At 39.7% G+C, this 12,861-nt stretch overlaps 1 protein-coding gene across 6 annotated transcripts in view; it reads left to right on the top strand.

Moving 5' to 3' along the window:
* rab3gap1 (RAB3 GTPase activating protein subunit 1) overlaps positions 1 to 12,861 on the top strand; it is a 40,766-nt gene that overhangs the window by 3,482 nt on the left and 24,423 nt on the right. For all 6 annotated transcript variants that reach the window (XR_003410626.2, XM_027010036.2, XM_027010039.2 and 3 more), the window contains exons 3-10: positions 2,177 to 2,252; positions 2,436 to 2,568; positions 2,657 to 2,735; positions 5,126 to 5,245; positions 9,388 to 9,553; positions 9,883 to 9,982; positions 11,274 to 11,355; positions 11,616 to 11,684. Coding sequence is in view for 5 of the 6 variants with exons in the window: in XM_027010036.2 (XP_026865837.2) it covers positions 2,177 to 2,252; positions 2,436 to 2,568; positions 2,657 to 2,735; positions 5,126 to 5,245; positions 9,388 to 9,553; positions 9,883 to 9,982; positions 11,274 to 11,355; positions 11,616 to 11,684 (825 nt within the window). In the remaining variant the exon portion in view is untranslated. The remainder of the gene's footprint in view (positions 1 to 2,176; positions 2,253 to 2,435; positions 2,569 to 2,656; positions 2,736 to 5,125; positions 5,246 to 9,387; positions 9,554 to 9,882; positions 9,983 to 11,273; positions 11,356 to 11,615; positions 11,685 to 12,861) is intronic.

Genomic DNA, 12,861 nt, shown 5'->3' with positions numbered 1-12,861 from the left:
TTCCAAATAGTTAGTATTAACAAATTTTCAAATTTTAATTATCTTTAAAACCCTGGTTGATTACCGCAGTTTGAAAAACTCATGTTAAATACTGTTCCGTATCAACCCGCAGTAGTAATAGTTTTGCAACACACAGACACAGCATGCAACGTGGGTGCTTTGGAGATTTTTCTACCTTCTAAGAACTAAGAAGTGTGGTTTACACACTACAGAATGGTGCAAAATGTCATGGTTTGACTGTCTTACTAGCTAATGATTTTATTAACTGTCGTGCTAACTTACTAGGTTAATAGCTTGCCAGTAGTGTAAACTGTGTTGTGTACGCTTGTAAAAACACTACTTTCCCGTAGTGTAGTGGAGCATTAGCTGAAGGCCCATTAAGAATGAATTCCTTGTATGTTTGTATTTGAATATTTTTGAAACAGAACACTGTTTAAACCAGTTTATTTCCTTCTTCTGTGTAGATTTTCTATCATAACTACGACGTGGCCACATTGTATTCGTCTGAAGTTCGGTAAATATTTGAGATGTTATGAAGTCTTGAGGCAGTTATTCTACTTTGCTGTCAGGGGGTACTGAACATTGGAAAATATGGCTATTTAATTTGCCCTCTTCAGCATTATCATTATATTCTGAAACAAACTACAAATTATCCTATTAAAATACCAAGACGTTTAGAAACATGCACAATCAGACTCGACTCTTCGCTTTGTGCTTGACTCATGATGAATAACGCATCCTTAAACTCAGAAATTCACGCCTACCTTACAAGCTCGTTTGAGCGACATGCGTGGGCTTTTGGACCAGGTATCTTAACTTTTGCATTTAAAAATATATATCTGCACTTAATTTTAGAGTGTTTCTGTAGCCTGAGAAAGTAATATTATCCATAAAAAACTTTTGAGACTGATGTACCCTATTTCATGCTAGTGGGCAGAATAGATTTAGGCTTTGCTATAGCATTTTTCATGCGGGCATTTAACAACGATAATAGGCTAATAATAATAATAATAATAATAATTGTTATTATTGTTGTTATTGTTATTATTAACAACAACAACAATAATATTAACAATAATTATATTTTTATTGTTATTATTATTATTATTATTATTATTAATATTATAACAATACTGGCTTTGACACACAGCTTCTCCACATTGTCGTCTATCTGCTGACGCTCTCCGAAAAAATAAGTTTAAAGTCTGATAGAGGCCTGTTTGCTTGTTCCAGCAGGAGAAAAACTGTACTCCTGGTTTTTTTTTTTGTTTGTTTGTTTGTTTGTTTTTTTGTCAGTTGTAGGGCTCATTGCAATTACTATAATGTTCTTCATAAGACTCATTTTGCCTGTGGTCATTGCATATGGTCAAATGCAGCATAGGAGTGTTTGTGTGTGTTTGTGTGTGTGTGTGTTAATAATAATAAATTATTATTATTATTATTATTATTAATAATAATAATAATAATAATAATAATGTTAATAATAATAATAATAATAATAATAATATTAATACACTGTGAAATGTTACAATACTGCAATATTACTGACAATCATGATAATTTTGGTTATTGTAATGGTAATATTACATTTTTGTACTGTTTCATCTCTATTCCTGACAGGAGTTCTGTTTTGTGGACAGGCAATTTTTCAGTGTGTAATTGTTTGTTGTTTGTCCTTCCTGACAAGTACTGTCCTACCTTATGGTAGCCAGCTTGGATGGGAGCTGGTAGCTAGCAGCTGGTTCATTAGTTCTGCTAGTCAGCCGTGCAGAGTTGTTAGTTTCTGTAGCCAGTAGGCATGGATCATGTCAGGGCCAGGGGCTCCCAGTTCTTCATGTTTATGACTCGCTCTTGGACATCTGTTGTGTAAAAAACTAAAAGTGTGTGTGACAGTGTGTGTGTGTGTGTGTGTGTGTGTGTGTGTGTGTGTGTGTGTGTGTGTGTGAATACACACATACAAAAAATACTTTAAAATAATAATAATATTATCATCTTCCTGTATTCTCTGTTTGAAATTTCTGCTCTTTTTTACAAATCCAAGGCGTACCTCATATTGCATTAATTAAGTTACTTATGTTCATTTTTTCAAAATTATTGTTTTATTGAGAGTACGTTTCTGTGTATGTGCTGGTGTGGTCACTGTAATATATCTTTGTGGTAAATTGTGTGTTAACAGGTTTATATCCAGAGTCGAGGAAGTGCTGAATGACTGGAAACTGATTGGCAGCAACTTTGGCAAACCACCCGAAAAGGTCCCTCACCTAATTTTCTTTCTATTTTATTGCTTTAAAATACCTGTTATAATGAAATTTAAATACAGTATTGCATGCATTTGTAATTGTGGCTTACACATTTGTAATTTGTGTGTGCTTCAGAATCACAGGAGTCATTTTTTACCACAAAAATATAACCACTCTTGGATTTGCCTGGTTTAGGGAGAATATACCAGCCGCACTTGGGATGAGAAGTCCAGGGACATCAACTTTGCTGATTTCAGGTTCTCCATAACGCACCACTATCTGAAGCAGGAGTGTGTGGAGAGTGAGGGGAGGGAGGATGTAGAAGAAGGTACATGCTGGCCACAAACCAATCTGGTGAGAGGTGTTGCTGCTGCTTGCTCTCCCCATCTCTGAATCTGGACCGTGTCCTTTTCCAGATGCTTTCCCTCTGGCCATGCAGGATCTGCTGTGCATGAACAATGACTTCCCACCCAGGGCACACTGCCTCGTCAGATGGTTAGTATCACCGCACTGAACCGTTAAGCCTCCCTTCACAGGTGCCCACTGGGGTACATTTTGATTCAGGGGGTCCAGGAAGCTGTTAATAACACTCCGTGCCCAGAAAATGAATCCATTATTAAAATCAACATGAATTGGAATTTGCTTCACTTCATTAACATGACATTTCTGACTAAAACAGGATATTGCGTTGGGGGAAAATGACTCTCATTGTGGATGATAATGAACACATGTTTACGTACTTTATCATTACATAGTCCTAGATGGTCAGTATTTGGATGAGAAGCATACGTTTGATAACAGTAAACAGTTATAACAATGAATAAAAAGGCAGAGCATTGTTAAATTGTATTTACATTAAAAAAAAATGTATCCAGCCGAATTTCGTTGCCTGTCAGTAACGTAATGTAGGCGAGCTGCGTTCTTGAAACAGTCCTGTGTAAATGCCTCCACTATAATCTGGTGTTCAGAACGTGAAGATTTGAGCCACTGGGTCCATAACCATGGTATTTTAGGTGTGGGGAACAAGGGTATTGGTAGAGAACAACTAAATACATACCTCATGCCTTGTTATTGTTGCTGCTGTTGTTGTTGTTGTTGTTGTTTTTTAAATCTATTTTAAAAAAATAAGTTAGAAAGACTTTAGGCAGGACACATTTACTACACTTTAACTGAAGATTTTGGAGAATTTTGTCTGTTTTAAATGATATTCCACTATAAATTGTACTTTATATGATCAAAGACATGAGGTAATACGGTTTTAAAAGGTACGTTTTGATTTCTGGCTGTATTTAAAGCTGTTGTATTCAGTTTGACAGTGTGCATGCCTCCCATGAATGCCACGCCCTGCATCTAGACCTTTCCTCAAACCCCTCCCTCCACAATTGGCATTTAGCCTACCCTAGTTTATGATGTGTCCACATGCAAAATAACTGAAGAGCAGGGAAGACCTCCTCCTTGTAGATGTGATTCCTAATTGGTTATTTCAGCTGAGCCAGACTGTACTGCAATTTTTAATTATTAGAGTCACAGAGTCACCTAGAACAGTTACAGATGCTTTTTACAAACTATTAATGATGGCTACCTTAAAAGAGGTTTAATTTAAAAAACTTCATCATTTATTATCCCAAAATGTTTTGGGGTTTTTTTGGCTTGTGCTGAGTATATTTTCAGTAAGAAGGGTACACAGTAGAGGTGCAGCTCTACTTCTGCAGTATCCCTAGTGTGTTACAAGGGTGCAGCTGCTTACATCATTAACATTTGGCCTGTGGAAGAATCAGATGAAGATTAAAGCTCAGCCTACACTCACTTCACATTTTATCAGTTAACCAACCTTGTTATTTCCAGTGAGTGAATGTTATTTGCATATCTTTTCCTGAATGGTCTACATTACATTACATATGTTCTGTTATCTAGACTATATATTATTTAAATCCTTTTGCACTTATTCAGTACAGAAAAAGGTTACCCAGCTAGTTACTGTGCTTTTAGTCAATAATAACTCCTGTGTAAATGAGGTGGCGTTCCAGTGTTTATTTCCAGAAACCAGTTTACTTAAACATGTTTGTAAAGAACTGAAGTAGCCTATAAGTCTAGCAACATTACTGTCCAAAGACACAAAGTTAAACTGCTTAGTGGCAGTCTAGATCACGACTTTACCTAAACACAATAGAAGCCCAAGGGGATACATTAGAATCATATTTTTGCTGACTTTTCTGCCAAAGTGATGTTTGAAGACATTAAAGGTGAAGACCGACACACACCCTGCTTGCTTGTCTATTGCAAGCACTTCTCGACTTTGCGCCTGGCCTAAGTGAAATTGAATGGGAAATGCCTACAATATTGCGAAGAAAGGCCTACAGAGAGGAGTGATGGTGATGAGAAACAACCAACATGTGTGGTTTATTAGTGGAGCTTTTCATTGATGCAAAGTAATTCAGGTTCTTGTGCACAATCATTTAGGTACCATTCATGCTACACTGTAGTATTTTAGATGTCAGACGATAGCTAGTTATTTTACCTAGCTGATGTCCTTGGGCAGAATCTATCAAAGGGATGATTACAGTTATTAGAAAGCTATTCATATGAAGAAACCTCCATCTTCCTATTTCAGTGAGGTGAATGATTTTGTTGCTGTGATTTTTCAAAGTGGGTGTTAAATGTGGGTCTAATGTCCTATGGATTGTAAATGCTTCAAAGTAGTGCTGGTCCTTCTACTTCAGTGTGATTTTGTTTTAAAGTATACCAAGGGCTTCAAAAAAGGGACAAAGACTAAAATGTCATTACATTTTGATTAACAGAAACCTTTTAAATTGGGTAACAACAACTTAAATCTAGATTATTTGTAAATGTGGCCTTACCTTGACTACCTTACTGTTCTTGGGTAGGTATGGAGTTCGGGAATTTGTGGTGATATCACCAGGGGCGAACTGCGAGGCAATCATCAGCGAGTCCAAATGCAACCTCCTTCTCAGTTCTGTCTCCATTGCTCTCGCCAACACTGGCTGGTAAGTAACAACAACACTGGAGTGTCCCATCGAAAAATGTTGTTCACTGGCTGTGATGGGTAGGCTGAAAGCCTTACTGTGGGCACCAGAGGAAGGTTTAAGTTTTAAAAGTTAATTAGTCTATTTGATGTAAAAATTCAAAGAGTAAATAAGGGGTTGTTTTATGATTTAAACAATGTGATAATTGAACTGATGCTACATGTGGTTATATTATCAAAGATTGTTCCTTCTTTTAAGATTAAAAAAATAATTAAAGATTATTTATGATGCTCATCTAGAGATGAATGCATGTGAACATTAAGTTTATATTAGGGTGCAAGTACTATTTATGAGCTAACCTATTTGTTTACTACATGCTGTTTGTGTATTTCAGTGTGCTCACACACTTGTTTACTCTGTGCTATGTGTATATTTGACAGTGCACACACATCTATTTGTTACTGTGTGTGTATTTGAGTGAGAGTGCACAGTTGGACCATGGCTGTCCAACTGATCTACGTTCACTGCCTGACTTACACCCGTTTACTCTTGCAGCATTTAGCTGACGCTTTTGTCCAAAGTGAATTACAGTTATCTCTGAGTACAACTTGAGCAATTGAGGGTTAAGGGTCTTGCTTAGGGGCCCAACAGTGGCAACTTGACAGTAGTGGGACTTGAACCAGCAACCTTCCAATTACAAGTCAAGTACCTTAACTACTGATGTGCATGCACAACGGCACTATCCAGTTTGGGCATGATCAATATCACAAGAAAACATTGATGTAAGACAAGACACGTTCATATTTGTATTATTTGGTGAAGCTGTGGCAAAGGCACATGTAAAATACCTGGACATGCAGCAAAAAACAGTGATTGCCTGCACACTGTTCTAAATGGTCCCTTAGTTAATAATAAATAAATAAATAAATAAATAAATAAAAATTCAACCCACCTGGGTATTACACAGGTTGAGTTTAAGTCTACTAGTGTGGAACATTGTGCAGACATTGGGTACTTTTCCTTGAGTTTAAAACACCTGTTTATAAATATGTGAATGTGCATGTTATAAGTTATAGTCACTGGCCACTTAATTTGGTACACCTTGCTAGTGCCTGGACCCCCTTTTGCCTTCAGAACTGCCTGAATTCTTCATGGCGTAGATTCAACAAGGTGCTGGAAACTTTCTTCAGAGATGTTGGTCCATATTGACATGATGGCATCACGCAGTTGCTGCAGATTTGATGGCTGCATATTCATGATGCAAATCTCCCATTCCACCAAATTCTAAAGGTGATCTATTGAATTGAGATATGGTGACCATGAAGGCCATTTGAGTACAGTGAACTCATTGTCATGTTCAAGAAACCAGTTTGAGGCCATCAGAAGATGCACATCAGAAGGTACACTGTGGTCATAAAGGGATTGCACACATAGTCTCATATGTCTGATGGGCAAAATTTGGGAACAGCTTTTTCACTGGCTCAGAAAACTGGTCATTTTTAGGGAACAGATTCTATAGTCTTACTCCCAAAATTGTACAGTAAACCAGCATGTACTAGCATGAAATTGTAAACTTGAACTAGCATGTACTAAAGCACTTGGAGTGAAAAATACTATCACATTCCTGTTAAATTGGTGAATTGACCATGAGAGTCAGACCGAGTAAGAGTTTCCAAAAGTCAGTTTAGAAGCAAGATAATCTACCTTGGCTTCAGTTCCACATCTTTGGCAGATAATGACTTTATTATCGTGGCAAATTAAGCTTAACCACTGTCTCTCTTGGATGTTTATGCACAGACACATGACTAATTGGAAAGAAAACAACTCATCTACTTTGACTTATTTTCAAGGAAATGCAACAGAATCACCAGGCAGATAGGAATTTAGATATGACAGACTCATCAACTTTACTAAAACGTTTTATTCATTGGTTCATTTTTTTTCCTCACAAATATGTATTTTCTGCATGTTTTGTTGTTGATGTTGTAAGTAACTGAAGAGTTCAGCAGAATAGTTTCATTTCCAGAGCAGTTGAGCAGTAGGTAAAGAAACAAGTTAGCAGGAGGGAATCCAACAACCAAGTTATTAGGTAAATAATGATTCAATGCCAAACATTCTTGACAATTGTTTACATTGTCATAATTTACACAATAATCCAGGATATGATGTCATTTGTTCAATGTTTTTATTATTCTGATTGACCTTTTTTTTTCCCATGTCATTTAATTTCCTGTCATTTAATTTTACATGGCCAAACCGGCAGATTGGGGAAGATGCATACAAGCCTGCTTTTTAAATGATTCTACTTTTTGATAGCCTACTTAGGTAATAAATGACATCATCTATGATATGAGCAGCAGTAAACTGACATTATCTGTGAACATGGACTTTTGCATGTCTGTGAAGTTATCCTGCTGAAATATAGACCTGAGCTTAATACACATTAATGCACTTTTAAGTTTCATTTCCTCAGCTCCATTCCCTCATCAAACTGCCATAGTTTGGTCAGATTGTACATTGCAGGACAGACTGTACCAAATGTGTGTTCTCCTGCTCTGTTACATGACCTGCCTTTTGAAAAACAGGCTCGCTTTCCACCACTGAGGTGTCAGCTTTCGACGCTCTGCTCCGTCATGCACTTTGCTGATGGTGTGCTTGTGACAGGCTGTTTCTGGGCAGCGTGGGCGGGACATGCGTGTGTGCATGCGTGGGCGGCTGGGCCAGCAGCCTGGTTTCCCAGAGCAACGTTCTACAATAGGTTATGGCGTATATCTCACCGGAATGCTGCTGGAGGATGAAAGCGTTGCCCCCGGCAACTCGCTGCTGTACTTCTGGGAGCCTCACGAGGCCCGGTGGGGTGGGAGGTCACTGCATTTCTGCGAGCGACTGCTGCTTTTTTTAGATGCGGCGTACAGACAGGCCTTGATATGCACAGATGATGGTGTTGTGGGGTCTTGTAGGAGACGCAGTACTACACACTGCAGAGTCCAGGTTTTCACTCTTTGTTAGAAAACCTCTAGTATTTTCCAACCTTTGTTGGAGCCACAATCGTCCTACTGACATGCTTAAATAATGCTGCTGCTTGAATAAAATGGTTTATGAGTTTTTTATTTGAACAGCGTCCCTTAAACATTATTTTCATCAGACTTGTATGTAAAGTAAGTCTGCCTGGTGCTCTCATGACACGTTTTTGGAGCTGTTTCTTTGTTAAACCGTAAGCACGTTTCAGTACACTAGAAGCAATTGCTCTGCTGTGCCACCAGATGGTGATGTTGAGCTGCATTTGTGTTTTGGCTTGGTCACAGTACTACCAGACTACTTCATAATTATTTATTTTACTACACATGAATAAAGTGCTGTATTTTCCTTACAAATTAAATGTCTAATGTCCAGCTGTTCAGCTGCAAAGACTTTCTTATTACAGTTGATCAAATGCAACCACACTATAACCTCAGGGTTGAGAAGCTATTAATAAATATGCTTAATTAGGGTTAAAGTGCTTCACTTCAAAATCAAAACTTGAATCTTGAATCTTTGGTCACTTTTCTGGTATAAACTGCTTATTCAATGTCCTGCAAGACTGCATGAGATGACACCCCTCCAAATATGTGGAAAAATGGCTTTGAAGGCTTTGAAGCACTCCCCTGCTTAATTAACGGGTTAAGGTATGCACATAGTCAGAACACCTTATTGTGCATCGACAAGAGTACCTAGCCATGAAGACCAATTTGAAACACTTGTTACAGTCCCCTTAAAAAAAAGAAAAAAACCCAATGAAAACCTGTCTTTAAGGGTGTGACATAACATGGTGTTTTAGGAGCTGCTAATGTGGGTGACTTGTATGTACAGTGCTGCTACATCATAGAGATTAATACAGTAGTTCAACTGAACAATGATAGTAATATGCACTTGCACACAGGGGGCGATGCAATCTTAGCAAACAAGCCCAAACACACCTTTCACATGCCTGCAATGTTCAAGTCAATGCGCAAAAAAAAAAAGAAATCTTTCTGAGCAACCTCATGTACCGACATCTGTTAATGTGTGATTGTCACGTTCAGTACCACATGATAAGTTCACCTATTAAGAGGTTGTTTTGATTAACGTACAGCCTCACACAGTTTCTGGCTTTCTCCTATGTGGGTGTGGCGGTGTGTGTGTAGCCAGGTGCCTGTGTTTGTACAGATCCAACAGAAGTGGAGGAAGATGTATTCAGGAGAGTGCCAGGGCCCTGGCGTTCGTACAAACTTTGAGATGGTGCACCTTCGCAAGGTGCCCAGCCAGTACAACCACCTCTCTGGCCTGCTGGACGTCTTCAAGGGCAAGATAGTAAGTACCACTACCACATGTGACACTCATGAGCTCATCTTGCTCCGATATGTGACGAACAAAAAATGCTTTCATTTCTGTAAGCAGTGATGGAGGTGATTTCCCTCACACTGAAATTACAAATAAAATCTAAAATCTGGTTAAAACAGTTTTTACATGTTACTTTAGAGTTTAAAATGTTAATCAGCCCAGTACACAAAAGGTGATTTTTTTGTGGCATTTTTCTCAATTGCTACATTCGGTCCCGCTCTCCTTTTCCAGGTGGATCCTTTATCCTGTGGGTATCTTCTCTATCTTCCGGGGTTTTCATACCTGTTTGTAATCCCCAGGGCTGCCCACTGTCACCACTGCCACCCATAAACATCGCCATCCGCTTCACCTACATCCTGCAGGACTGGCAGCAGTATACTTGGCCCCAGCAACCTCCTGGTATGCCACATTTTTTCTGCTCAGCATTAGAAAGAAACTGATCGATGGTCTTGCTTCAGAATATTGCTATTCACAGGAAGCTGTGAGGCAGAAAGTTAAGAAGTTAGGTGTATGAGCCTTATCCACTGGCCTACAGGCAGGTCTAATCGAGCACCTCCTCTTGCCACACACTCGCGTCCCCTGTTCTTGGTCGCTTGCCGTTTCACAGTCGACTCCACCCGGCCCGTGCTGAGCTCGTAGGCTCATTGTTAGAATGGTGGCCAGATTCTGCAGTGGCACGTGTACTATGTGCGAGGCGCGGGGAAGGTTTTCTCCCCTTTTTTTGTTCTCTTTTCTATGAGTAAGTACCTCAGTAAAAACATTGTAAGATAATCTCTCTTTCTGAGTCGTCCTCTCACTTCCTGGCCCTTCATTTTGTTGTTTCCGTAGCTTAACTCTAAGGTTCCCTTTTGTGCTATGCCTTTGCCAGTGATCCTAGTGAAGCCAGCGGCTAGCGATGAATTTGGCCTTATATCTAGTAACATTACTGTCAAACTCCTTTATCTGTTCCAGTTACACTGTTATACTCTGTGGCAAGCAGGATGGTGAAGGTGACTTTTTTTTTTTTTTTTTTGGACCTTTATATTTCCTTTTTTTTAATCAGTAGGTTATCGTAGTCAGTCCCATCGTGGTTCCTGTAGGAGGGCTCCACCAGGCAGCACCCAGCTCTTGTGATGCTTATCACAACCGCCATTGGATCCCCATTATCAGTGCTATTCAGCATGGTCTTCCCTGGAGACCGTCGAGCATTTAGCAGTGCCGCAGTGCAGCCGCTCGACTCCTGTTTCGCAGATGCGTGGGTGACGGGCACAGAGCAGACCGCCCCTCAGGGACCCACTGACAGCATAAGGCACAGCTGAGACTCAAACCCGGGTCCCAACTGTGGGCTTCACCTGTGCACTGTGAGCCGGTTCTTTTTAACCGGGCGTACTCTCAGAGGCATGAAAACAGCATTTTTTTGATACACCACCTAAGCGTAGCATTGTTGCCATGGAATCCTGTCTGGCTGCTGCGGGGATAGGAACATCTTAAGATTGTGTTTGCTCATAGGATTCATCGCTGCATGAATGTTTACCTCTGTATTAAGCCATTCTTGAAATGTTTATTCAGACTAATGATATTCTTCCATTTATATCTTAATGGATTAGTGTGGGAGGAACGCGGGAGAGACATATATCGATATGACTGGTAAATTGCAGAACTTGAATCTAAAATGACTGACACAAGTCACATGGTCTACCTCCCACTGTAGACTTTGATGGTCTGCTTGCTGGAGAAGTTGGAGGGGTCGAGTTTGGCAAACTTCCGTTTGGTCCTTGTGAAGACCCAATAAGGTTTGGCCCTGCAAAACTGACTTTCCTGTTCCTGTACTGAGTGTTGTTAATGTTATGGCTGGACTGTAAGAGTATCAGAATGATATAATGTGTCAAATTAATGAAATGAGAATAAACAGATGTGGATGAATAAATATGAAACGGTAAAATTTCAAATTGTTAGGAATTTGGCATTTTCTGTGGCTTAAAGATAAGTATTCTGGAAAGTGCTTTTGCACCAATATGAATTGCTTCTAAAGCCATTTACTCTCTTTCCTAAGTGAGCTGCACCTAGCAACAACATGGCCCCACCTTACAGAGGGCATAGTCGTGGACAACGATGTTTACTCGTGAGTACCTACCAGATGTATCCAGCTACTCAGAAAATGAACACACAGTGGCTTTATGAAGTTGAAAGCATTGAAGTTGAGGGGGGCAAAAACTTAGGGTGTAGAAAATGGCACGATGAGGTGCTCAGTTGCAGGGTGTGTGGCCCATGAATATGCATCAGGTGTGAAAAATCAAAACACCCAGATGATGTCGGTGCCAAATGAATTTTTTGTCACCTCTCAAAGAACCTGTTACTCATAATAATTTCTCGCAGCTCCAAACAGCTTTAGCGGGTGGAAAGTGGCAAATAAGGCGGTGTGTGCGGGGGGTTCGAAACGTACCTCGACACCGGCGACGGACGGCACCCAAGCCAAAATTAATTCACGCTGAATGATTTTAACGCTTTTTAGCTTGTTGATGAGAGGCTGCTCTGTGAGCCATTGCATTGTATTATCGCTGTTGTCATCGACGTCGTTTAGGATCCGCCCCCTCGTTTGCATTCAGTGCGCTGGGACACTCTGCTGACAGAGCTCTCACTTCTGAAGAGCTTTTTACTGTTTTGCTTTTGTGGGGTTTTTTTGGGGTTTTTTTTAAGTAGAGGCACAAATACTAACACCTGTAGGTGAGGAGGGACAGAATAACTGAGGGTGCTTGTGTGAACAATGTAACTGTTCTCATTTAATATCCTCTTGAGCCCCTCCGAGGCACTGTTGTACCCAAATGATTTAGACTGTTTTGAAGCTTAAATATGAACAATGGACAGCAATATCGGGGGGGGGGCCTTTAAGCCACTCGAGGTTTCTAGCTACCTTTGCGCCACCATTTCGTGAATACAGGTAGAGTAACAACGCTCATGGCTCATTAACTGTATGATTACCATGAATAATTGTGCAGAAGTTTAAGTTTTCACGAGTTATAAGGTTACGAACATTTAGTACTCCATTATTAATGACTCAGGAACAGCGAATAAACCCATAGGCTGCTAAATTGAAATTATGAATCTTCAGGTGTGCTTGCCACAGGTGAATTTTCCTCTCGCCTCCATTCTAGCGCCTTGTTTCTGTAGCAGCTGACTTTGCATGATAAATGTTTGTTTTCTTTGTTTTTAATTGTTTGTCGCTGTTTTCGCAGTAATGAATTCTGCACAGCATTGGTCTTAGATTTTTTTCTAAGCTGTGCTAGTGGCCTGCTGAGATT

This window comes from Electrophorus electricus, chromosome 25 (genome assembly GCF_013358815.1).
Source record: "Electrophorus electricus isolate fEleEle1 chromosome 25, fEleEle1.pri, whole genome shotgun sequence".
NCBI classification, from domain to species: Eukaryota; Metazoa; Chordata; class Actinopteri; order Gymnotiformes; family Gymnotidae; genus Electrophorus; species Electrophorus electricus.
This window is presented reverse-complemented; position numbering and strand designations above follow the sequence as displayed.